The sequence below is a fragment of the Coturnix japonica genome, chromosome W, assembly GCF_054131305.1.
Source record: "Coturnix japonica strain WE chromosome W, WE-NBRP24, whole genome shotgun sequence".
NCBI classification, from domain to species: Eukaryota; Metazoa; Chordata; class Aves; order Galliformes; family Phasianidae; genus Coturnix; species Coturnix japonica.
In genome coordinates this window covers 5,561,547-5,587,251 of record NC_140701.1, presented here as the reverse complement: position 1 = coordinate 5,587,251, position 25,705 = coordinate 5,561,547, and the positions used below count along the sequence as shown (strand labels likewise).

Here is a 25,705-nt window from a genome sequence, read left to right as displayed (position 1 = left end):
AACTTTTAACATAGAAGTTTTCATCTACATGACACTCACCCAGATCTGGCTTTGTATAGTCAGCAAAGCTTGTACCTACTTAGCTTATAAGGTCAAGTATTTTACCTAGGAACACGGGTCTTGAAACTAGAGGAGGCACCTATATCGCACGATCACATCTTAACTCTCTAATGGAGTAGGATGAGATCAGCATATAGCTGTTCACTGCATTTTCTTTCCACATACTCACTAAACCTAGAACAGTTTTACACATCTTTGGTTCATGTAGAAGACAGGTGTTGTTTTTCCCTGAAATACTTAAATATCATTGGAGCCAGACTTCATACTCAGCTGTGCTCTTGAAATAATTCAGAAGGAATTTTACTGCCACCTGCCTTTCACACTGTGAAGTCCACACTTAACCACCTCATCAGTAAGATCAAGTTAACATACTCCACAACTAAAATACCCCAGTGTGGTGTAGCACACCACTAATAAGATGCTTCATTCTTTTTCAGCAGGAACAGAAAGACAAATAGAAAACTGTGTGTAAATACAGAACCCTCTTTCATTACAGAATGGAAAGGATAACACTGAACTATCACAAGATGCATGTACTCATCATTTCTTTATAAAGTAGTTTCCTACCTCTTTTGTCAGACGAAGCAACGAATTTTTAAGAGCAATTTCTTCTCTCACTTTGTCATTAGTCAGTTTTACGTAATCTCTCCACCGAATAGGTTTCAGATCCATTTTTGTGTATAGCCTTCCTCCAACAGTTTTAAACAACATATCCATCGTCCTTGGCAAAATACCAACATCATCTTCTGTCCCTGTAAGCAATACACAAAAGAAGGGCCAGGTTACTATTGTAAGCAACATATAAACATAAATGAAGACAAAGATAACTGATTCTAATCTCAAAGTATACACAAAGAATTTAGAGGCCAGTTACAGTCTGAAGCAATGTTTGCAGTGTTACTAGACTGTTCCCTGAAAAATACTGGCTTTAAGCAACAGCTCACATCCCATTCCTTAGACATTACAGGGCATCACTTTAAAACAGCCAGAATATTCTGCATAAGCTTAGCCTTAAGAAGAAAAAATAACCCACAGCAAACTCCCACATTTAACAGACGTGCAGATTTTCAACTGTTTACCAGGCTCCCTTCCCGCTCTGAAACAACCCTGAAATAACAACCAGAGTGATGTCTCTGCTACAACATTCCCTTCGTCCCACGAACCCTATTTAGAAATATCTACAAGTCTCATAAAAACTGTTAGAGTAACTCAGCTCCTTTCCCATTGCCTTTTCTTGGAGCACACAACTACCTCCACATCTTGCCTACTTCACGCCTTAGTTTTTCCACTGTCACTAAATACCAAGCAAGCTTCAGTGTTTTAAAGTCAGTCATGAACACAAGAGAGGACAATACGCAGAAGAATTTCTATAGTGCTGTATGGAAGGTGCATAGAAAGATAATTTTTGAACATACTACCCTGTTGATTCTTAATATTTAAGTCCTAAAAAGGTATTACTATGGGAAAGTCTTCAGCTCCACACATATAAAACTATTGGAAATACATAGTAACAGAACACTAAATAACAGAAATAAGGGGAATTTGTTTCCTGTGAACCCAATCGTTTCATTTGTTATGACAATATTAAACATAAAAAACAACTGCTCCCAGCCAGAAAGGAGATTGATGTATTATTTCTGTACTACTAAAGCTCAGGGAACACAATCTTCTATGCTGCTGTTATTACTAAAATCAGAAATTTGAAAAAAGATTGAAATACCTTGATCAAATGTTTCAGAATGTTTAATTTCTGCCTACAATAAATCAAACAAACTCAGACATACTTTGCCTTCAAATAAAGAACAGCATTTAAGATGCACGCATTTATAGTAGGAACAAAAACCAAAGTTATTGTAGTGTATGCTGTCTTACACACTTGTAAATTTAGTAATATTTGTTATGGAAGAAGACGACTTTTCAAGGCTACTAGTATTCAAAAGAAGGCAACGTACAAGGCCTGTTGAGTAACTAGGTAAGAAGTCATAACATCTCTCTCTTCTAGAAGTAGTTCTCACTTTAAGAAATTAATTCAAGGAAAAAGCATTTCTGCTCATACCTTGGAATGTGTAAGTTTTCCCAGCATTTGTAACGCCATACGTAAAAACAAGGCAATTACATCCTTCTAAGAACTCTTTCACTGGTTGCTTCACAGTACCTTCAAAGAATTCTTCTTGAGTTGCTTCAGGTCCAAACACCCGACTGTTACCAAGAAGCTGGTTAATCTCTTTATTTTGTTTAAGCAATATTTAGGTACTCGTAAGGAGTCAGATACACGTTGATAATTCTAAAGACAGTTAAGAAAAACTTGTTTGCTTTATATGAAGTAACAGAAGACAAGCAACTTTTTCCATAAATAACTTAAAATCATTTAAAGACAATTAATTTACCTGTGAAAAGGTGAACTTCTGTGTTGCCTGTCCTAAAGTTTTATCGCTCATTCTTCCCAATGAGCTCTTAGGGGACTTCAGTATAATGCCTGTTGAGTCCTCAAGTGAAACACATCCCTATTACAAGGAAGCACAAGTAATGCAGGCATGAAAAAAGTTTTAAAAGGTCATCTTACAGGAAAGAAAACATATATACTTTAAGGGTTGTTTTTTTGTTTATGATTAAATAAATGCCTTACCTGTGACCCATTTGCTCTCTCCCGTGCCGTAAAGGGTTTAATACGCAGGCAAACTTGTATGTGTCCCCTAGGCTCCAAACTAGACCTCTAAAATTAAAGAGCTGGAAGTTAGAAATCTGACTAGATCCTCTGTTTGATGATTAGCACATTAAAGCAGCATTATTTTCATCATCCTATTGTAACAGACTCATTTGTTAACACAGGAAGTAATAATATTTTACTGTTTTCACAAGTGCTTTGGACCCTGCTAAACTTCTTAGTCAGAGCCTAGAATTTCAGAACAAGTACTACTGCAACACACTCCTGTACTGCATTCAGGCCAACTATAAACAAAAGTACTCCATTATTGTGCTTCTGAGACAATGTTAGCTTCATCCACTGATACCGGTGCTCCTCATAAGGTATCAAAGCAACACCACACATCTTGGTCTAGTCTATGCGCAGTCTAAAAGCATAGTGAAGATGATTTTCATCTTCTCTGTAAGATTCTAATGCTTCTTATAAAGAAAAGAATTAAGTTTATTTTTTTTTGGAGAAACAAGCTGCCTTTGTGGTCCTGAGGACTCCTTTTTGTCACCTGTTGGGCACAGCAAGAGAGCTTTTCTTGTACAAATCTATGCCCTGTGTACCTTTCTCGATCCCAAAACCTAGAGTTGTGGTGCAGACACTGGATGCTGACCAGAGCAGTAAAAGAACAGAAGAGGGGAAAAGCAGATACAGGTAAGACACCTAAAAGAAAGAAAAAGAGCAGAAGAGAAGGAAGGATACGGTTAAGAACAAAGGACAGAAGATGGAAAGTGCTATAGAGGATTGGACTGGACATGAGCAGATCAGAGCTACACCAAGGTGTGGCTTCTCCCTGTGTCCCTATCCACCACTGGCAACATCCCCCAATGACAGGGATGATGCTGCCCCAGCAGCTGATGGGGTTGTGGTCTGGGGTTATGTTCTATGCAGAGCCTCCACAACCTGCTACAGACCCCCAGTTCCCTGACACTTCTTTTTTTTCCAGGTGCCTGCACACAAGGAACAGGTGTTCCCTATGCCCTGCATGCTGGTAATTAGTGTGGGCAATTACTGTGTGGGAATTGGGGGAGGGAAATTCAGGGGTGAGATAGTGAGGATGAATTGGAGGGGGCTGGGAAATTGTTTGGGTGGGACTGTAGAGATCAGGCATGACTGCTAGGATGGGGGATATTTGGTTGGAAATACTGTCATTTCTATTACTCATTGCTTTGTATGATAAGTTATTAAATGCTTTATGTTCCCTCTGCTACATCTTGCTTGCAGTCATTTGTGCAGTGACAAAGGTCCTCAGCTCTACATGCCCCTCCAGGGCAGGATGGAGCACCACAGATGGCAGTGTTCCACAGCTGCCACCAGCAGCCCCAGCTCGTCCCTCCACACCTGAGGTGTGAGTGGCTGTGAGAGGAATGTCTCTGTGGAAGTGCAGCTCATTCCTCCCCTCTGATGGGGGCAGAAGGCATCTGCATTTCCCTCATGGCTCTTATTTCCTGTGTTACTGTTGGAAATGAGCTGAGCCACTGTGCCTCCCTACTATGGCAAGCTCTGCAGCTCTGCCACTGTCTTTATACTCAGCTGTTCCTGTGTGTAATGCTCCACACTTGGACCCTGCAGAGCCCAAAGGCCTCCTTGGCTGCTGTTACTCACCTGGACATTGAGGGTGCTGGGTCTCCAGTCTGTACCTGCTTCCAGGTGTCACTTGCAAGACACTGCGAGTCCACCTGGTTGGAACTGCAGTCAACAAACACAAATGTGAAAGAAATAAGAAAGGATTCTTTCATTTCACAGGCTTTCATCTCCATTGAAAGATGTTCTGCTGTGCAGCACAGCTGGGAGCATTTCATATGTGCAAAAAAGGGGGATAGGCCCTGGCTGTGCCGGGCCCCAAAGCAGCCCCGACTGTGCTGGGTTCCCCTCTCACCTGGGCCCTGCAGTGGCCTCAGCTGTGCCTGGTCCCCCTCTGCTCTGGGCCCTGAGCTGGCCCCAGCTGTGCCTGGTCCTCCTCCATCCTGGGCCCCAAGGCCCTGCCTCTGCCTGCTCCCCCTCTGCTCTGGGCCCTGAGCTGGCCCTAACTGTGCCAGGCCCCCCTCTGGCACAGGCCCTGCCTCAAGCCCCGCCCCCTGTGGGCAGCAGTGCTAGTGCCTGTTGGTTTTGCTCTCTTCCCTCTTCTTTCCCTGTTCTCTTCACAAATGCTTTCAGATCCCCCAGGATGACGTGCACTGACACTGCTGCCTTCTTCCTGCACAAACTTTCTGGGCAGCTCAGCTTTTTCTACAGAGCAGCGTGCCTTTGGAAGTGCTTGGAGGATGTAAACTAACAGCAAGAGAACACTGAGCTCTTCTGGGTCTTTCTAGGCATGGCAAAGAGACAGGAGAGAGTGCTCAGCCTCGAGTGGTTGCTTGTATGCAGAAATCACAGTTGTCAACATCTGTGCTGTTTTGCTGTAGGCAGTAGTGTGTGACAAGAAGCCTACAATTATCAATTTAGTGAACGTAATTAATTGTAACAGTTCCCCTTTCTTCTTCCCATGACACTTGGGTTATGGAGTTCTCCTATGCTATGTGCCGGTGTAATACCTCTGAGCCACAGCACTGTTGCGTTTAGCAAAGCTCATGGCAACAGGCTTTGGCCAACCTCAGAGCTACGTAGATGATGATAAGATATCCGATGATAGGAGGGAAAATGAACAAGCTCCAAGGTAAGTGTTGTTTTTTCCTTCTAGTCAGCACGCCATCACTAAATCTTCCATGCTGTGACTTTTATCTTGATAGTGATGATCCCTTAACCTCACACCTTTAGCACAGCACTTTCTGTGGAGATTCCCACCAGTGACAAAGTATTAGTGCCGCTTTTCTGCCTGTTTCTTTTTTGTCTGTATTTTCCAGAATGTGGGTATTTCTAAATAGGGCTGCATGAAGGGGTGCGTGTGTGATGGAAGAGTGAAGGAAGTCCACTGCAGATCTGTGCTTACTGCAGAAATGGCACCATGCTGTAGCAGCAAAAAGGCAAGTGGTAGGAACTACATTTGAAGAGTGGAAGTTGGTGGTTGGCTGCGCTCAAATCTTCCTCCCAGGAGATGCTCTTCAAGTATTTCTTGTTCCTTTCTGCCAGAAGCTGACACAAGTGGTCTTCCAGCCAAGAGCAGCCTTGCGGAAAGTCTGGGGAGGACTGCAGCCTGTGACGTGGCACCCAGGAGAGGTACAGATGCACAACAGGCATCAGGGTTTGATTCAATGTCTTTCTAGTTAGGCTTTCTGTCCATTCTTTCTTCATACTCCTTTTGCTGCGTGTTGCTTGAGGTCTTCATCCCTGGGATTTACAATTACCTTCCCTGTCCAGATTTGAAATGCAAACCCACCCTTCAGCTCAGATCCTAAGATCCGCTACTGTGAACACGCAAGATGAGATTTCCTAGTATTGTGGCCCATTTTGCTACAGAAATTAGCCTTGGTCACTCTTTAAATCTTACTGCTTCTCCTTTCTTGATTATAACAGATGTATGCCTGGAGCCAAATGGAAACATCTATGCGAAAGTGGTGCAGGAAGTGCTTTCAGAGAAAGCTCATCTTCAGGCTGGAGGGCTTCCTGTAACAGCAGGTCCCAGCTCTATCTCCAAGACCCTGGCTGGGTGTAAACGCAAGGGTTTGGACAAAGAGAAACAGACTGCAGCGCAGTTGCCTGCTACCAAAAGAGCCAGAGGCCAGAACAGAGACAGTGTGCCGGCCCCAGCAGCCCACCCTGGGCCTGCCCCAGCACTGAGCTCCAAGCAAAGAGGTAAGAAGGTGCTGCGGTACCGTCCTGGTGAAGTGCAACACATTGAGTTTGCTTAGGGCTTGCTTTTTCCTGCTCTGTAGAGGGGATAAGAGTTGAAGGCTACAAAGTCCAAAGGCAGTGAGGTGCCAGAATACCTAAATGCACCTCTTTCTGTTAATTTCACAGTGGTCTTCTGTATGTCCCCCTGGAAATGTCTGAGAGGCTTCCTAGTCCCATTTGCTTTGTCATTGGACTGCCATTTGTTTTCACAGCACCCATGTTTCTGCAGTTTTGCTGTTAAAAAAATGAATTCATTGGTATTCTTGCTTTATAGAAAGAAGACAACGACAAAAAGAAAGGAGAAGGGAATTGAAAAAGGCTTCTCAGAGAGCTGCACATATAGAGGTGAGTCCTTGGTGAACACAGACACACATTCTCTTGTTGGTCTCAGTGCCTCCATCTGTCAGATATGAAAGAGATGGTAAAATCCTGAGGGAAGCAATGGAATAGAAAAGCAGCCAGCTGTATGTTTGAGGAAATGACACTGTCAGTGAGAGCTGCCATGGGGAGCTTGGACGCCTTCCTCTGGCTTGAGAAGGATGTGGTTGGTAACAGCCAGAAGGTTTTGCTGTGATAAAGAAGCTTGCCATGTCGGGCACTGCAACCTTTGAAACAGCCTTTCCACGACAGAGCATAGGCAGTGTGTCCTGGGAAGTAGTGTCAGTGACCTGAATGAAAGGAACATGCTGTGCCACACGGGGCCATTCTGGATGTTTACTGGTCAGAGTTTCTTCATGAGATCTCCCTAGATTGTTTCTGTCCTACTTCTACGCTTGCTTTGTTTCTTTCCAGTTCTCTGCAGCGATGAACAGCCTTGCAGAGATGATGCAGAAGCTGCAGCTGAAAGACTGAGAGGAGAAACATCACAAGGCAGCGGCTGCAGTGCGCGGTGTTTCAGTTGATGCCCAACTCAGTACTTGTAGTTTGATTGCAGTCAATCAATAAACCATCACAATTAGAGATTCACAAAGAGCGCACAGCCTGATTTGTCCAGTGACACTCCATGAGCTGCTGCATGACTTTTGGTCCAGAGTAGCATCTACCATCTTCGGTCCACTATGCATCTTTGGCCCACCACAGCCCATCCCAGCACTGTTCTTCCTTTGCACACCCATGTGCCCACACAACATTGCATGCCCTTGTACTGATAATTGCTGCTATTCCTTCCCAGATTCAAGACTCTGCACTTGCTTTTGTTAAACCACTTCTTGTTTATTAGTGCCCAGCTCTCCAGTCTGTCCAGGTCTTGCTGAATGGCAGCACAGACTTCAGGTGTGTCAGCCATTCCTCCCAGCTTTGTATCATAGGTGTACTTACTGAGCGTGGACACTATCCCCTCATAAAGGTCATCAGTGAAGATACTGAACAAGACCAGACACATCAACAAACCCTGGGGAACACAGGTCTATAACTGGACGCTGTGCTGGTGATCAAAACCCTCTGAGCTTGGCCAGTCAGACAGTTCTCAGCCCAGCTTACCATCCACTCATCTATCCCACACTTTCTCAGCTTTGTTACCAGGATGTCATGTGAGACAGTATCAAAAGCCTTGCTGAAGTCAAGGTAGATGACATCCACTGCTCTCCCCACATCTACCCAGCTGGTGATGCCATCACAGAAGGCTGCAGGGTTGGCTGAGCATGACATTTCCCCGGTGAATCCAAGCTGTCTACTGCTGGTAAACTTCTTCCCTTCCAGTTGCCTGGAGATGGCATCCAGACCAAGCTGTTCCACCACCTTTCCAGGGAGAGGTGAGACTGACTGCCCTGCAGTTTACCGGATCCTCCTCCTTGCCCTTTCTGAAGACTGCAGTGTCACAGGCTCTCCTCCAGCTTTCAGGCACTTCTCTAAGACCTGTCAAAGATGATAAAGAGTTTGACAATCACCTCTGCCAGCTCCCTCCACACATGTGGATGCATCCCATCAGAGTCTATGGATTGTGCACGCTGATCCCAACCAGATGCTCTCAGATCACCCCCTCCTCACCCAGAGGGAAGCTCTCCATTTCTCAAGCTCTCTCTCTTCCCTCCAGGGCCCAGGAGTCCCAAGGGGCAGTCACTGAAGTGAAAAACAAAGTAAAGAAGGTGTTCAACATCTTCACCATCTCAGCATCACCCATTTCCAGGACACCCCCCTTCCCTATTTCCTTCTCTTAGGGATGCACCAATCCTGAGCTCCGAAGAAGCGCTATTTAAATGCTGCCCAGCTCTTATGGCCCCCTTACCTTTGAGCACTCTAGCCTGTGAGATTCCTCCAAGTAGGCAACAGCAAAAAATCAAAGTAGGCTCTCTGGAAGTCCAGGGCCAAATTAGTTCTAGGCACATTGTTACCTCCACAGGTTAGCTGGGTGCCTGGCACTGACCCCTTCCAATCCAGTACTTTCGACCCCAAGTTGCTGGCTCCAGGGGGTGTCTCTACTGCAGTTCTGGCTGAGGACTTTGCCCGAGGAGACAAATCACGCTGCTTTTGAAACTCCCAAGTTTCAGGATTTCCTGCTTGTTTCAACACGCCAGGGAAACACGTGGGTGGCATGAGTTGGGCAGCAGGGTGCTGGCTGCAAGCACACAGTGACAGCAACTGCAGCCATCAGCATAGTCTGAGCCTGCCTGCAAGACCTTGCACACAGACCTCAGTGCCACGACTCCCCTAACTGAACACAGCAACCTGGAAATCCAACCCAAATGGAAATGTCCTTAGAGTGCCATCACCCTGCACTCCACGCACTTCATCGTGTCCCAGGAACCAGAATCAAACCACACAGACCCTGACAATCACAGCTATGTCTGTTCTTCCCTAAAGAATCAAAGCTGCAGCAGGCAAGAAGTTTCAAGGAAGAAGAAGCGGCTCTTTTAACCATTTCCTGAGCAGTTTCTGAGGCTGTACATGCAGTTTGATCACAGCCCAGCTGAGTCCTGGTCACACCCCGCTCCCTCTGACAACTAAGGGAATCAGCACAACGAATCTGAAGACAGAAGTGATAATGCAAACAAGACGAGAAGATATTTGCTGAGTCTGGATCCTCAAACGCATTTCAGCTGGGAAAAAGGACAGAGATGCCCACCTTGTAAATTTGGGTCACCTCCTCCCAGACGCACCAACACATCACCATTGTGAGAAACTCAAGTTTGGAGTTGTGCCAGATGTTCTCAGGTAAGTTTTGGACTGTTTTGTGTTTGCTTGAGACAGCTGCGTTCCCAACCAGTTCTGGAGAGTCCCTGCACAAGTCCATCCCTTGAACACATGGCAGGTGCTCAAAAACCAGCTCTGAAAGAAAGCAATGTTGGTGTGTAATTTGTGGTGGAGCTTGCAGATCTTAACAGCCAAATTAGAGTGACAGCAAAGTTGGAGGACAACTGGCAGAGCAATTGCTTTACCAGCTTTTCTGATGTGTATTTTGACCTTAACAAAGTGTATAGGAAACTACTGATCACAGCCTGAACTTCTGATTGACCACCTGAGGCAAGCAATGAGTCAGCTGCAGGAGCACAGGTGAAGGTAATTCAGCTGTGCTACTGGAAGGGGTGGAGCTTGGCTCCAACTCTCCCAGATCTCATGTAAGGGCTGACCAGCTCTAAGGCAGGATTTCTTTCTCTGGTGATTTTATTTTTTTTTTTGACTTTACTGTGGACCTTCAATGTTGGTGAGCATTTTCCCTTTATCCTTCTATCATATTAATCATTTGTATGAAGCATCTGTATACCCTGTGTTTACATTTACATTACATTACCTATTGGCTGTCTAAGTGTTCAGTTGTATAACTATACACACAGGGTCAAAGCTAAAACAACACGTGTTTTATGTCTGCTCTTAGCAGCTTGGAAGGAACCAGGCTAGACCTTGTGGTAGGGCATTCTGTGCTGGGAAGTCAGCAGCACTGTGCGCATACAGCTGTTTATGCCAGGTGAGGCTGTGTGCACACGGTGTGTGGGGGCAAACGCTGCATTGGGAACATATTAGCATGAAGCACAGAAATACATGCTCAGAGGTACTATGGGGCATGCTGGGTTTGATTGTTTCAAGACGTGAAATTAAAAGGCTGAACAGACATCATGTGCTTCTGGTTTGGAGAGGGGATTTTAATAAATGTATTTGAAGTTCTACAGAAACTTGGTTTTACAGCAGGCAGTGTCACATTAGTCCAGTCTTTTTCCTATCATCCTGAGGATAATATCACCAGATTAAATTGCTGGTACACCTCGATCCTCTGAGTTTTAAGAGCTTATGCTGTAGTTAAAAGTTGCTTTCAGACTTCCAAAGTGGATCACCAGCACACGTACTGGCACTGTGAAAGCACACAAGACACAGCTGTTTGCTCTAAAACATTTATGATTACACAAGAAAGATAAAGCAATTGTAACTACTCACTGCCAAGGTAGGAATGAAGTGATGAAGCAAGCTTCCCAAATATGTGGGCACTGCAAGCTGGAATAATCCACTAATGGATTATTCCATTAGACCACTAATGGTCTTCTAATGCAATTCCTTCTAGATTTGGTTTTCCAAGTCCTGGGTGAAGGCAATAAACAATTAACAGTAACTGCTGGCAAATTCTTGTTTGAAGACTGCATTAGAAGAGTCTGCCTTATAAATACCAGACTGCTGCACACTGGTTCCTGCTGCATGAACAGGCAGGAATGGGAATCAGCAGAGCACACAGTCCGGCACATGGGGAAAAACCAGTAAGAACCAAACAAGGTAACACTTGATTTGGATTTGTTGAGATAGCTTCTATTTCTTTTCTTCAACAGGGTGCTAGTCTGAATTGTTCTGTGACCAGAAGGAATACATTGGGCAAAGAAACTTCTGATTAGCTTGGAAACCATCAGGGAGAACAAAAATGTTCCTGAACTGACTGATCCTCTCTACAAGCATTTCCATCATGTGGACATTCAGGTGCAGATGGATTGATCTAAGAGTAGAGTAGAGGGTGTTATATGACAATATACAAGCTTTTGGCTGTGGTTAGACCCAGAAGATGGCTAAGCACCATGCCATTCTGTACAGAACACCCCTTTGGCCAGCGTAAACCAGCTGTCCTAATTCTGTTCTTTCCCAGCTCCTTGGATCCTTTCCTGAGAACAGCTTTGTCTGTGCACAACATGCTTAGCAGGAGCTATAAACATTGGTGTGTTATCAGCATTGCTTTTCTCCTAGAACCAACACATTGCATCATACCTGACAAGCTGAAGAAAGCAGGTCTGTCCCAGCTGGAAATGAGCCACATTTACATTGCTTGGGCTTTTTGTTGTGTTTGTTTATTTATTTTGTAGTTGTTGTTGTTGGGTTTCTTTTGGGTTGTGCTAACGATGAGATTTGGTAGTATCAGAATGTATCTGGTGAAGGGGGAAACAGTATTTGTTGAGAACTTCTCTTAGTTGTAGAACTGTATCTGCTTGGATGACACTGACCTCCCTGAGCACCGACTTTCTTCCAGAAGTATTTTCTTGTCTTAGAGGAAAATGAGCGATGTTGTTAACTTTCTCCTACCTGATTCCTTCCTGGCTGTTGGCATGCACCTGCTGTTCCAAGTATCAGTGTGTACATTAGGTATCACTTGTTTTTCACTTTGCTTGTAGGTCTTTCAGGTTGCAGCCTATGAAGAAGAGGCACGTATAGCACTTGCAGTGCTGGATGCAGTTGAAGGCAAAACTGATGATGCTTTCCTAGCATTTGAAGCTATGAAGAATGTGGTTCACACTGGAATCTTGCCGAGGTTGGTTCCTAGCTTGCATTACCCCAAATGCTTTTTGTTACTTGCATTCCAGCTGATTCTCATTAATCTAAATACTGTCGCTTAGCTTTGGCAAAGAAAGGCAGATGAGTTTGTGAATGATGGTGTGTTGGCAGAAGCACAAGAAGTGCACAAACCCTGTCTTCAAAGAAAGCACTGCCTAATGAAGATCATTGATGAATGCTTCTCAGATCTGTCAGTAGCTGACAAAGTCATTCTTGCTCTACAGCTTGTTTGGAGAGATGCCGTGGTGTTCCTTACAGCTACACTGTGGCACTGTTTCATGCCAAAGCCCAAATCCAGCTATGTGGGAAACACAGTAATGGCCCTCTCTTACTGAATGTGCTGCAAGTTTCAAAGCCAGCCGTAATACTGCACAAGAGAAATGTGGATCTGTCTTTGCTAAAAAGGCAGGAAGGTCAATGGGACTGTATAATCTGTTTGGTGAGAAACAATCATGCTGCCTCCTAATGCACTGCCTGCCGGAATCCAAGCAAAACTAATACCAGAGCTTCTCTTCAGCGATTCTCCTTTAAACTTGAGCAAGTAGATACTCCAAAGACCACTCAGAATTACTCGAAAATGTCTTTTTCTTTAGCTGTTCTGTATGCCTAGTCCAAAATGAAGCAAGTGATGAAAACTGTTGATCCTGTCAGAATCCTAACTCACAATGTCAACCTAGTCTGCTAGTATCTGTTGTTCAGGTGTGTAATTACATGCGTTTCAAATATCTAATACCTATAATATTTGTTATGCACCTGTCTGTTACATTTCAGAGACTGAAAGCAGTGTTCTGGTTGTCTCAGGAGCATGCAACTAAAGGATGACTTCTTGAACAGTAAAAGTTTCAGTAACAGCTACCATGGTAATAGACTGAGGTTAGTTGGTAAGAAGCACAGACTTCCCCCAAATAATTTGAAACCAGTCCTCTTCAGTTGCTGGTTAATGTTTTCTGGGATGTCAAACCCTCACAGTTACTCAGTGATTCAGTAGTACACATTGCTGCAGACAGCTCAGCTCAGAAATAAGGGCACTGTGGGGTTACTGTTGCTGTTGTTCTGAAGTAATTTAGTCTTCACGTTTGGCTCAATTTCTGTCCAAAGCTGAGATGACGACTGTGCCATCAGACAATCCTCCATCTGATGGTGCTATAATTGCTGATGAACCAGCACCTATCCCAGAGCAGAGAGCTCGTGCTGGCTTTCTCAAGCTGCCTTCGATGTTCTTCTGTTATAAGAATAAGCCTGGATACGTACCTGAAGAGGGTGATGGTAAGGAGAGACCAAGTTGATTTTTGTGTTGCCTTTTTTGTGGGGAAAGGACATTTGGAACCAACAGATGCTGATACCGTATGGACTGATGGGCAGCAATACTGCTGCCTCCTTCCTTTTGGGAGAGGATCATGCGTCTCCCTTCCCAAATCTGTCTCGTGGCTCTCTTAATAAAATTACCAACACACTATTTTCTCTGGAAACACAAAACCTACGCCAGACCTCTAGGCTGAAAAGCTGTCAATAGTGTAATAAGGCACCCGTACACAAATAGGAATGGGAAGCTTGCTTGCTGACACATAAAGCTCTTAACGCTTATGCAGAAGTTTTTTGTATGCTTGCTGGGCTTGTAAGTCTGAAGGGCGTAACAGACTTAGACTTCTCTGTGTTTGGAACATCACTGAGTAAAAAAGAAGCCTTTACAAAAGCTTTGGTCACAAAATTCATAGGATTATTCTCACACCTCTGAGACGTGACTATTTTCACTCTGTGAGGAATAAAACGCAGCAGAAGAAACACTCTCTGGCTCCTTTCACTGCACCTCAGGTCTTTTCAAACACTGGAAGGGAGACACAGATCTTACATTTCTCAGGGAGAGAAAGGAGTCAGAGCTGTTTCCAAACCTGGATCCAGCTTCAGCTACTAAAACTCCAACCGTGTTTGAATTAATTGATTTCAGAGAGAGATTTCAGAGGAAAACAGTACATCATTTTATGGAGTGATACTACTTCAAAGGTATAGCAGTCAACAACCTTTTTTTTTTTTTTTTTTTTTTATAGTGCCAAATTGGCATTAAGTGAAAATTGAACAGGTTTTGGAGCTATTTCAACATTTTCCCCTTGATTTTTGCAGCTCCATGGAAGAGAAGAAGCTCTGATGGAGCAAGAAGCCTCTCTGGATAATCTGAAAGAGGTGCGGTAATGTAAGGACGCTTATTGCTTTACTTGCCCTTTCACTTGGTGGTCCTTATCTGAAGCCATGCTGTGTTTACCAGGTTTAATGCTTATTTCTTTAATGTACTTGAAACACGGAAATTGAAGCTTATCAGATCCTTTTAACACTAAAATGCAACTTGGCTTGTAATTGTTTCTAAAATGATCTGGTTCATCCTGTTTGGAATGTGATATTTCTACAGCAGAAGGATGCAGAAGTGAAAAGGCTTGAAATGCTGCTGAAGGAAATTGCCGAATGTCAGGATGACCTTGAGGAAGCAAATGAATCCATAAGAAATCCGTCGAGAGGAATTATTTCCTATGATCAGTAACTCTCCAAGTCTGAGTTAACACTGCTGGTTGTCTGAACGGGATGTCTGCAAAGCTGATGACTTGGTTTTTCTGTGACAGGAAGGGTGTGAATGCAGTCAATTCCTTTCCCCCTCTCTGTTCCTGAGTTCTTGAGGCATTTTTGCAGCATGGTCTCTACTGTTCTGTCACTTGTTTACAAGAAGAGAAAGGGTAAAGCAGTTGTTGGTTTAATCACTCTGCTGCTCAGGAACTCCGTCAAAGGATTTCGGAGTGTTGTTTACCAAAAAAATCGAGTTTTCTGTACACAGATATTTGAGTATTTTTCTTTTATTTCAGGTAAATGACGGGATTCTAGGGAAGAAGTACTCAAATCAATAGATAAGGACAGCAGAGGCTTGTTTCATCTATCCTGAAGGTAAGGTGTTTTCTTATCTGGACAAGATTCCTTTGTAGGTCAGAAGAAAAACAGAATTCCTTGTTCTGTTTTGTTGTAGTGTAAATATCAGCTTATAGTGGCAGAGATGCGTAAGGATACTGGTGAAGTGGCACAACAGATGACACCTTTCATGCAGGAGGAAGTGAGGGCAGCATCAGGAAGGGATCAAGTAAGAGTTGGGCAAGGTGGGAAATTCACTCAAAAGCCATTCAGCAATGGAACATTCTCTGCATACCTGTTGAAATAAGGAAACTTTTCTAATTTCATTTGTTTCATGAGTTAATTAGTTGGAGAAAGAATAGATTCTATGAGGGGGAAGTGGGCAGAGAAAATAAAGCTTGCTGCTAGGACCATCTTTTGAATTTTATGGGGTGTCTGTATCTACTTCTTATTTGTTTGACATATCATGCATCATTCAGTGGATAATGAGCAGAACTGATGTGCTCTGGTGCATGCCCATCTGCTCAGGTTTTGGCTTGGAAGATCATCAAGTTGAAAGCTGAAATAGCTGATGATGCGACTATATTACAACTACCACCGAATTCTGAAGTTGATGGGCTCCTGACTGCCCTTAAGGATTGGATCTCAGATGAGCACCTGAGCAAACTCCAAAGAGGAGAAGGAAGCAAGGACGGTCAGAAGCCTCAGTCTGCTGGGAGAACCCACATCCAGGAGAAGGTAGAGGGACTGGAATTTGCTCTGCTTCATGTGTTTTCAGATTCACGTATGTATTGATTGATTTTGAGAATGGGAAAAGTCAGCCTGTTTAGTGTAGACTTTGGATAGAGCAATGAAAGCCAAACAACAGTTACTAATGCAGTACTAATCCCAGCAGTCAAATGCAATGGCTGATTTGCCACTTGTAAAATAGAGCCATCATTTTGAAGGGAAAGTGTCATGTCCAGTCTCAGCTTGCAAGTTTCAGCCTTTTATTACCTGTATGTGTAACACTGTTGTATTTTATGTGTAACACTGTACATAACTGATTATTTTATTATTTTTTTTTCTACAGAGATGCTCAAACCCAATTGAAAATACTTTAATGTCTCTGTTGGATCTTGAAGTTTCAGTGAATGACTTATGACAGATCATACTATGTGAGACTGAAAGCCTTTCCTTCCATCTCTCCAGGGGCACCAAGGCATGGAAATCAATGCGGTGTTCAGGAGTTCTACTTGTACTGCTTTCCTTCATTCTCTGAAGGGTTTGTAGGCACTGGTGTTGGTCTTGTGGTTGAGCTCACACGATGAATCTCCGCTTTGCATGCAAACCTGTGTAAAGCTTAAAAATCTGCCTAGGGTGTGATAATTCTTTGACCTCTACAGGACCTGATGAGTGTTTGCAAATACAGTCTGACAAAGTTGTGTGTTTTGTATGTGAAGTACAAATACAAAGGGGATATTTTCAGGGTGTACGTAGGATGGAAGCTCGGCTGTCTTTGCAAAATTCATAATGCAGAGATGGAAAAATACAGCAAGAAGAAACCACTTCTCATGAGCTGAACTTTCCCAAGATCATGTTTGATGTTTTTGCACTGTGTATCAAAACACACTTTTACACACACATGCGATCGCTGTTGCAGCAGTGTCTGAGCATCTCAGGAAATATGTTTTCATCAGCGTGTTTAGCAGACTATGAGGTAGGGAAGGAAACAGGTTTTTGTTCACTGTATGTGTGAGGTGAGCTGAGATTGATGGCAAAGTGTGACAAAGCAGCATGGGGATTTTGGCTTTGTGCTCTGCCAAATGTCTCACAGACTCAATTGCTGTTCCTCTTGCCAGTGAGGAGCTATTTGAAATGATCACGCTGTAAAGTTTGATTCTGAAGTAATATTTCTGTACAGTTTATGATGAAAATGAGCATTGCTGGACCTCACCTGAATGGAGATCTGAAGGTTCAAGTTGAGATCTGTAAATGCTTTTGCTGCACGTGACTTCGGGCATCTGCACAGGACAGCGTAGGCAGCACTGACTGAAACGGGGTTTCCTCTAGAACCAGAGGCAGCTCCATATACTGTCAGAGTATCATGAGCCCTCACTTCCCAGTCTCTTTGTGCAGTCAGTGTTGATAAGGCCCTGTGCTGATGTTGTTCAGTCTCTTTTGTAACACAAGTAGTATCCTCTGTACAGAGTCTGCTGTGATACGCGGTCAAACCATTTGCTGCTTCACATTTAATCCTTAGGGGAACGGAGTTGACTGGAGTTCCATGTGTTTTCATGTTTTCCCTCAACGTGCACATCATTTCATACAGGACCCAACAATGGCAGAAACAATGACGAGACTTGCTGAAGGTGTTTTGGAAGGCCATAAGGAGCAATGGAGAGAGATGTGCACAGTTCTTCTGGACGCTGTGCAAAGAGCAAATCAAAACCAGCGCTTGTTTTCTTGACCAGACCCTTGATGCCTATGAGGCTTCTGTCACACATGGTTGTGCTTACAGCAGAGACACGAGGTAAGTTTTGGTTCTTATTGAATCTTTTCGTTGTGATTCTGTAATTGTTTTTTGATCTTTTCATTTTTCTTTCTCTGTTGTATTTTAATCAGAGAGATGGCCTGCGTGATAAAGGAGACCAGAGGTGATGGTAATTCTTTCCAGCCATTGCTTTAGCAGTAGCCAAGGTCTTTGCTGCATGTAATGATACAGCACTCCCTCTGGTGTCAAGTGAAAGAAGTAGCAAATTCCAGGGCTGTTCTGTGGCCACATACTGGTCAGGAATGGATTTCAAGTAAGACCCATAGTCATAACGTGGTGTTGTTGAGTGACCTGCAGTAAGCATTGTTACTGCTAGAAATGACCTGCAGGCTCAAGGAAAGGTAAACAAACCCATCCTAGGAATTACACTGAAAAGCATCAGTGCAAAGGGCTTGATGATAGATTTATTTTGCGGCCACATCTAACAGATATTAGATGGGTCCCATGGCTCGTTTCCCACTCGGTTAGGAATTTGGAAGCACCATGGAGGAGTTACATTCAAATCACAATCAGTTGGACTAAAAGGGGTGACAGAAGGGGTCAGAAGGGATGGTGTCACTGTGCAGGGAGAACCAGAAAGCCAGGATGAGCTGTGAAAACTCTGAACCCAACTGTGAAGTCTAACAGGTCCAAGGACTGATATCAGTCACAACACACAACCACAACAAACCATTTAGATGTTCTGCTTCTGCCTTTGTAGCTCTATGGACAGACAGACCGCACAGATGTGTGGTGCTCATGGGTACGTCTCAGCAAACCAGTGGTGGAGGAGCACATTTGGCTGCAACATCCATCCTGCTTCCCTCGAGATGTCGGTCTCCAGCAGGTGACGCTGTGATTCAACTTTTGCCACCCGAGGAACTTTTTCCTGTGCGCTTTAATTTCCTCTGCTCCAGGTGATCAGTGCTATTGCAAGAGACTGAGAGAGATTTCTCATCAGGAAATTAAGGACATTAGATTGGTTCCCTTGATCTACATTCTTTGCAGTGCAGAACTAATGAATGGCTGCATGAAATAGACGCAGTGAAAGCTAAATGACAGCTTTGGATGGAGAAGAACGGGAGTGGCTGCTGTCCTGAAAGTCATGGCTCTTATTCAGGTGCATGAGCCCTTTCCTCTTCTAATAACAGAGGCTTCCCAGGTGCTGAAGCCTGCATGGTCTGAAACGACCCAGTTCATAACTTCTTTACTTTCTGAAGGAAGATACCAGAAAGGTTTTGTATTTTCTTTGGTGTGGAAGACCTTCCTTTTGGGATGCCAGTGTGTGTCCCTCTTGTTTAGTCACCTAAATATATCCAGTAAGGGCCTGTTTTCTGGTGCTCCTGATGGATTCTATCAGATGAGCACAGAATCTGGTACACTGGGATACAGTTTTATTTTAAACAGAGATATCAAGTTGTGCTGAAAACAAGTGAGGCAAACAGAAATACCAAACACAAAGCAGTGTGATTCTTCTCTAGGAATGCCCTAATCTGTCACCAGCATTCATTTGTATTGTGTCAGCAACCCCAGCACTGAGTTGCAAGAGGTGAATGGCAGAAACAGTTACTTGGAGTTCTTTTCTTCCTTCCAGCTTCTTTTTCTGGCCATACGGTTAGCATGGTTTTACTCCTTGCAGAGTAGGCACAGTAATTAGGAAACAGACAACTCTGCACAGGAAACCTCAGCAGGACTGATGGTATCGGGCATGGCTTGGAAGAAGAATTCCACGCCCGGTGCATTGAGCAGTAGTCATTTTGAAATGCTAGATGCCTTGGTTTGAAAGTGTTGTTAAGGCAGAATTCTGGAAGTCCAAATGCACATTGTCTGTCACTCAACTGTAAATGTGTTTGGCTTGAATCGCCCTGTGGAACCCTCACTGGCTTTGCACAAAACCGAGTGTCACCAGCCAAGCAGGACAGTGAAAAGGCACATGCACAGCTCATCAGTTTCCCTTCCCAGCAGATGCTGGTTCAGTGCAGAGCTCACAGAGTGACCTCAGCCTGCAGCTCAGCAGTTCTCACCTACATCAATGCTCTCAGTTCACTGGGCTCACCTGAGCTGAGAACTGACAACTCACCTGACAGTGCAGCTGACTTGCGGAATCAAACTCCATAACCACCAAGTAGTTATAAAGCAGGTATGTTTAATGAGTGATGCGCACACACCCTGGTGCAAGGGGGAGAGCTCCACCTCACTTGCACACGGTCAGGAGAAAGTGTGCTACAGATGTAGGCTGAACTAATACATCATCAGTAGTTGGCAGGAATTGGGATACATATTCATGACATTCCTCAGACCCCATTAGCACACATTCAACCCTGCAGGAGGGCCCCCCCCCAAAACTGGTTCCACTTTGCTTTGTGGACATCCAGTCACCTCACTGTACTTGGGCTGTTGCATCCTTATCTTTATGGCCTTCATCCCCCTTGTTATTCCACACCCAGTGTCTGCACTCCCCATTCTTCTTTTACCAGACTACCCTTCCTCCTCACCCCCCCGTCCCAGTTTCTGTGAGTTTCTTTCTCTCCCTCACTGTGGGGCCCTTCTCTCATCCTTCACATCAGGTAGATCAAGCAGCAAGATTTGAGGTGATTCAAATAGATTTGGACTGGCAGAACAAGGTTGAATTGTTTCTTTCCCGATGGGCCAATGAGACCTCAGGCCATCAAGGAAGAGGCATGACATGTAAGTTTGGTGGAGACCGAGGGGTGGACTGAACTATGGACGCTATTGCACAGGTTATTCGTGACTGACACATGTGTGCCATGTTTAAGCAAGAGGATGAAACCTCTCTGGGGGGAAGGGTGATGGCAGAAGGACAAATATGGGGAGGCGTGGCAGGTTGATTATATCACCTCGCCACAATCTCACAATGGTGTTATGCGCTTGCCATGGTGGCTTGAAATACACGCAGTACCCTTTGCTACCGCCCAAAACATCATAGTGGGTCTTGAGAAACAAGTCCTGTGTCGACATGGCACCCCAGAAAGAATTGAATCTCATAATGGGTCTCCTTTTAAACATTCCCTTATAAATACTTGGGCCAAAGATCATGGCATTGAGTGGGATTATCGTATCCCCTACCACGCACCAGCCTCTGGTAAGGTTGAATGATACCATGGGTTGTTGAAAGCTATGTTGAAAGCAATGGGTGGTGGAACATTGAAGCACTGGGAGAAGCATTGGGCAGAAGCCACTTGGTTGGTCAATACTAGAGGATCTGTCAATCGTGATGGTCCTAGCCAATCCATCCCCCTGCATACTGCAGAGGGAGATGAGGTCCCTGTAGTGCATGTAAAGAACATGTTGGGAAAAGTAGTTTGGGTCCTTCCAGCCTCTGGAAAGGGCAAACCTCTCCGTGGAACTGCTTTTCCCCAGGGAGCTGGGTGCACTCGGTGGGTGCTGGAGAAACACAGGGACGTCCAGTGTGTACCACAAGGGAATTTGATGCTGGGGGAGTGCCGTCAGTGATTTCATGTATATATACATATATAGGTATGTGTATATGTAACACATGTTAATTATTGTTTCTTCCTATACAGCTAACCAGTTGAGGTAAAAGAAGCTCAACAACTCCTCTCTTTGGATCGTGGCATCTCCTTTAAAATAAGGGGCTTTGGAAGCTGATCTGTGACCCCAAATCCCCCCAAATGACCTCAAAAGACACCAAATGACCCCAAATGACCCATAAATGACCCTAAAGCCATGGCCATGGTGAAGCTGAGAAAACCAACACAGGAATGTGACACGCCAATGGGTTCTATTCCCTTTATTGCGGGGCTGGGTGCATGGGGATTGCTGCATCAACCCACACACCCAGACAAGCAGTGACTACCCACTGGTAGGCATAGCCTATCCGTGGTCATTCATTCCATTGATAGGCATAGCCTATCCATGGTCATTCATTCCATTGATAGGCATAGCCTATCCGTGGTCATTCATTCCACTGATAGGCATAGCCTATCAATAGGCTACCATTGATACCATTGATAGGCATAGCCTATCTGTGGTCATACATTCCATTGATAGGCATAGCCTTTCTGTGGTCATTCATTCCAAGAACATGGGCAGAAATTCCAAGCATTAATTAACATTTCTGATGGTGGTGGGATGAATGCTAATAGCCATTCTTGCTGTAAATGCCCAACCCTTTAAAGGAGGCTGCCCAGGGCGGTTCCCGCTGATGTTACATCCACCTGAGGCATCTGTTCTGCCATCTTATCTTCAACACCAGCACATTTCTACTTTCTAATCTTCCCTTGACAGCAAACTCTGTGGCCACCTCCCAGTTCTGTTCCTGAGCTGACATTAATGCCAGCCCTTTGTCCTTCAGGCTGTATCTGCCCAAGTTGTGCAAGAGGCTATCCGCAAAACATAAAACAGCTGCTCTCGTGATTCACAACCCTAAACCTGACCCAAACGCTATCCCAAACACTAGACCAAACCCTAACCCTAATCGAACGCCTAAGCCTAAAACAAACCCAACATAGACACAAATCCAAACCCCAAACCTAAAACCAACCCTAAAGAACCCAAACCCAACAGAGACACAAACCCAAACCCCAAACCTAAACCAACCCTCAAGAACCCAAACCCAACAGAGACACAAACCCAAACCCCAAACCTAAAAACAACCCTCAAGAACCCAAACCCAAACCCACGAAAACAAAATCCAAACCCCAAACATAAAAACCTTAAAGAACCCAAACCCAACAGAGACCTAAACCCAAACCCCAAACCTAAAACCAACCCTAAAGAACCCAAACCCAACAGAGACACAAACCTAAACCCCAAACCAAAAACCAACCCTACCCCAAACCCAACATAGACACAAACCCAAACCCCAAACCTAAAACCAACCTAAAGAACCCAAACCCAACAGAGACAAAAACCCAAACCCCAAACCTAAAACAAACCTCAAGAACCCAAACACAACAGAGACACAAACCCAAACCCCAAACCTAAACCAACCCTCAAGAACCCAAACCAACAGAGACACAAACACAGACCCCAAACCTAAAAGTAACCCTAAATGACCCAAACCCAATATAGACACAAACCCAAACCCCAAACCTAAAAGTAACCCTAAATGACCCAAACCCACAATAGACACAAACACAAACGCCAAACCTAAAACCAACCCTCAAGAACCCAAACCCAACAGAGACACAAACCCAAACCCCAAACCTAAAAACAACCTAAAGAACCCAAACCCAACATAGACACAAACCCAAACCCCAAACCTAAAACCAACCCTCAAGAACCCAAACCAACAGAGACACAAACACAGGCCCCAAACCTAAAAGTAACCCTAAATGACCCAAACCCAACAGAGACACAAACCCAAACTCCAAACCTAAAAACAACCCTCAAGAACCCAAACCCAACAGAGACACAAACCCAAACTCCAAACCTAAAAACAACCCTCAAGAACACTAAGAACCACTTCATGCTTCTTTGATCCTCCAGAACCCTTCCAAACCAACCTGTTCTGTATTTCCTCAGATCTCCACGGACTCTTCCAACACAAACCCTCCTTGCAGTGCTAAGATTGTCAAGGATCCTCCCCCACAAACCCTTCTATACTTCCATTTTCATTAAGGAACACCTCCATCCACACCATCCTACAGTCCTGTGACCTTCCAGGACCCTTCCAACACAAGCTGGTTCTTTGATCCTCAAGGAGCCTCCATCCCAAACACAAACCATTCTCTGGTTCTTAATGACCTTCAGGGACTCTTCCAGCACAAACCATGCTCTGTTTCTGTGACCTTCAAGGTGACATCACAATGACACGCTGACCTCATAGAAGCCCCGCTGGGGTGGGGCAGGTGCAGTGGGTCAGCACTGAACCTGCCGGCCCCATTCTGCAGGCGGTGCAGGTCCTGCAAGGAGCTGTGCGAGTGGTGCAGCAATGCGGGCCCAGTTTGCCAGTGGAACATTAACAGCGCTGCAGCGCGTGGAGCTGCTGCAGGAGCTGGAGCAGGTGAGCACTGAATGGACGGGCACAGAAGGGCCAAGCTGCCGCCTGGAGGGCACCCTGCCCATGGCATGGCAGCAGAGGGCCAGGGGACAACGCTGCTCCTTTCCCCTCCCACAGGCTCATGAGCGGATCATGGAGAACCGCACGGCCACAGCCAGGGAGTCTTTGTTGAAGGTGAGGAGATGCTGCTGTGTGGTGTGGGGTGGGAGAAGTCCCCTCATGTGGGTCTGCAGCTCCAGCCCTGCAGGTCCTGCTTGCCCCGATGGAGGAGGCAGGAGGGGACGGAGCCCCATGGGAGCACCGGTGCCCTGACAGCCGCTGCTCTTCTCCTTTCCCACAGAATGCCCAGCAAATAAGGGCTGAAAGAACGGCTGCCCGTAAAGAGGAGCTGGAGCAGGTAGGGGGCAGTGAGGGCTCGTCCTCACAGCTCAGCATCCTCACGCCTCTGGCTGTGCAGGAGGACCTCGGTCCCAATCCCTCGGGTCCATGGGACCCAACACAGCCACCCCTCATGGCACACGCGTTGTCTTGCAGGAGAAGCAGCTCATTGCCCAGCTGGAAGAGCAGCTGAAGGCTCAGACAATGGAGATCGAGGTAGGGTGGTGGGTTGAGGGGAGGGGTGGGGTCTGCCCACCCCCATGTTGTGGACCTGGAGCTCATGTTTTTGTCTTCCAGGTGCTGCGCAGGGAGAAACAGCGCCTGCGAGAGGAGCGGGAGGAGCTGGAGCTGGAGGGTGCCTGGTGAGTGGGATCCTGCACCCCACACCTGCACACAGGGGTCTCTGACACACCTGGGGCAGCAATGGGACTGCAGTGCTGCTGGAGATGGGGCTCTGGTTCCTGCACGGTGTGGCAGAGCAGCCCCATCCCAGCCCTGGGGGGAGGGCACACAGTGTTTGGGAGCCCCCTGTGGTGATAGACTCCAACCAAGCCTTGTTGCCCACAGGCAGCAGCATCAGATGGAGATGGAGGTGGAGCGTGAGCCTGGGGCTGTGCTGCCGGAGCTCGTGGAAGTACAGCTGGTAAGGAGCAGAACACACAGCACCCTCATCCCATCCAACAGGGGTCTCCCCATCCAACACTGGTCTCCCCATGCAATGGGGTCTCCTTGAGGACAGGGCTCCTTACAGCACTGTTGTGCTGCTGGGCTCCCGAGTCCTGCATGATCCCCCTGCTGTGCAGCAGACCCTGACCTCCATCTCTGCCCCATCTTCACCTACAGGAGAAGAAGGAGCGGGCGAGGAGACGTGGGTTCTCCTTCTGGATGCAGTGAGTATCCCGTCATTGCTCTTTGCCAACAGCAGCTGGGTTCCCATCAATGTGCTGATGGCCTGGACCCCTCTGCAGCCCCTTTGGCACCATATGGGGCTGTGCTGCCATGGGGCACAGACGCCTCATTCCCGACCCTCTTTCACCCCACAGGACCATCTGCCTCATCTTCGTCTGCCTCCAGCTGCTGCTCATTGCTGTGCTGGGCTCTGCCCTATTTTACGCCCAGCACTATGACCAGGAGCTGCTCTATCGGCTCCTGCTGCGGGTGCTGCCCCAGCCAATGTACGCTTCCGTGGCGTACTTTGCAAGCAGGACCCTGCGTGTGGTCTGTGATGGGCTGCTGCCCATCTGACCACCCAGCTCAGTAACCCCTCCCAGCTCAGGGCTGCGTGCTGGGGCACGGGACAGGGCTCTGTCCCCACGGAAGGGGCCTCTCCTGTGCTCCTGCCCCCAGGCACAGCAGTGGGGCAGTGCTGGCAGGCGGCTGAGTGCCACCACGTTGGATTTGTTGGAAATCAGTCTGGACTGTCATCGGGAGTCGCTGTCAAACAACAAACCTCTGATGGCCCATCAGACTGAAGATCCGCACCCGACAGCAGGATGTGAATGGATCTACCAGCACTGAACTGCCTCGCTTTGCTGCCTCTCTGTCCCTCCTTCCCTTTCTTCTGTCTTTACTCTTGGTCGTCTTTCATTCTATGGCTCATCAGAGCAGCCATGGCCTATAAGAACGGCCTCTAATTGTAATTAGCCCATATTAACCCATTAGCCAATGTTACCCCCAATTGGTT

The 25,705-nt window shown here is 45.8% G+C and overlaps 2 protein-coding genes and 1 long non-coding RNA gene across 3 annotated transcripts; 2 read left to right on the top strand and 1 right to left on the bottom strand.

Annotated features, from left to right (window-relative positions):
• Positions 1 to 2,380: 2,380 nt before the first annotated feature.
• LOC146754379 (uncharacterized) lies at positions 2,381 to 4,766 on the bottom strand. Its single transcript, XR_014939027.1, has 3 exons — positions 4,358 to 4,766; positions 2,687 to 2,773; positions 2,381 to 2,564 (listed from the first exon to the last, which is right to left on the bottom strand). It is a non-coding gene; the product is annotated as an uncharacterized LOC146754379 (long non-coding RNA).
• Positions 4,767 to 5,817: 1,051 nt separating this feature from the next.
• Positions 5,818 to 7,480, top strand: LOC146754378 (zinc finger CCCH domain-containing protein 11A-like; the record flags this gene model as incomplete). The annotated part of the gene is made up of 4 exons (XM_085527556.1): positions 5,818 to 5,908; positions 6,206 to 6,484; positions 6,798 to 6,868; positions 7,316 to 7,480. Coding segments are annotated over 4 exons (501 nt in total), but the record flags the coding sequence as incomplete, so codon positions are not given.
• A 16,083-nt stretch (positions 7,481 to 23,563) lies between these two features.
• On the top strand, positions 23,564 to 25,281 carry LOC146754377 (uncharacterized). The gene is made up of 8 exons (XM_085527673.1): positions 23,564 to 23,646; positions 23,761 to 23,817; positions 23,984 to 24,040; positions 24,178 to 24,237; positions 24,319 to 24,383; positions 24,589 to 24,664; positions 24,865 to 24,911; positions 25,065 to 25,281. The coding sequence occupies exons 1-8, from the start codon at positions 23,575 to 23,577 to the stop codon at positions 25,264 to 25,266; spliced, it is 636 nt and encodes a 211-aa protein (XP_085383799.1). The 5' UTR covers positions 23,564 to 23,574; the 3' UTR covers positions 25,267 to 25,281.
• Positions 25,282 to 25,705: the final 424 nt, after the last annotated feature.

Bases quoted from the DNA above. Each gene is read 5' to 3' on its own strand.
- LOC146754377 (XM_085527673.1), top strand. From the start codon at position 23,575: ATGCGGGCCCAGTTTGCCAGTGGAACATTAACAGCGCTGCAGCGCGTG. The intron at 24,665-24,864 runs GTAAGGAGCAGA...CTTCACCTACAG, and splicing joins AGCTCGTGGAAGTACAGCTG to GAGAAGAAGGAGCGGGCGAG. The intron at 24,912-25,064 runs GTGAGTATCCCG...TTCACCCCACAG, and splicing joins GGGTTCTCCTTCTGGATGCA to GACCATCTGCCTCATCTTCG.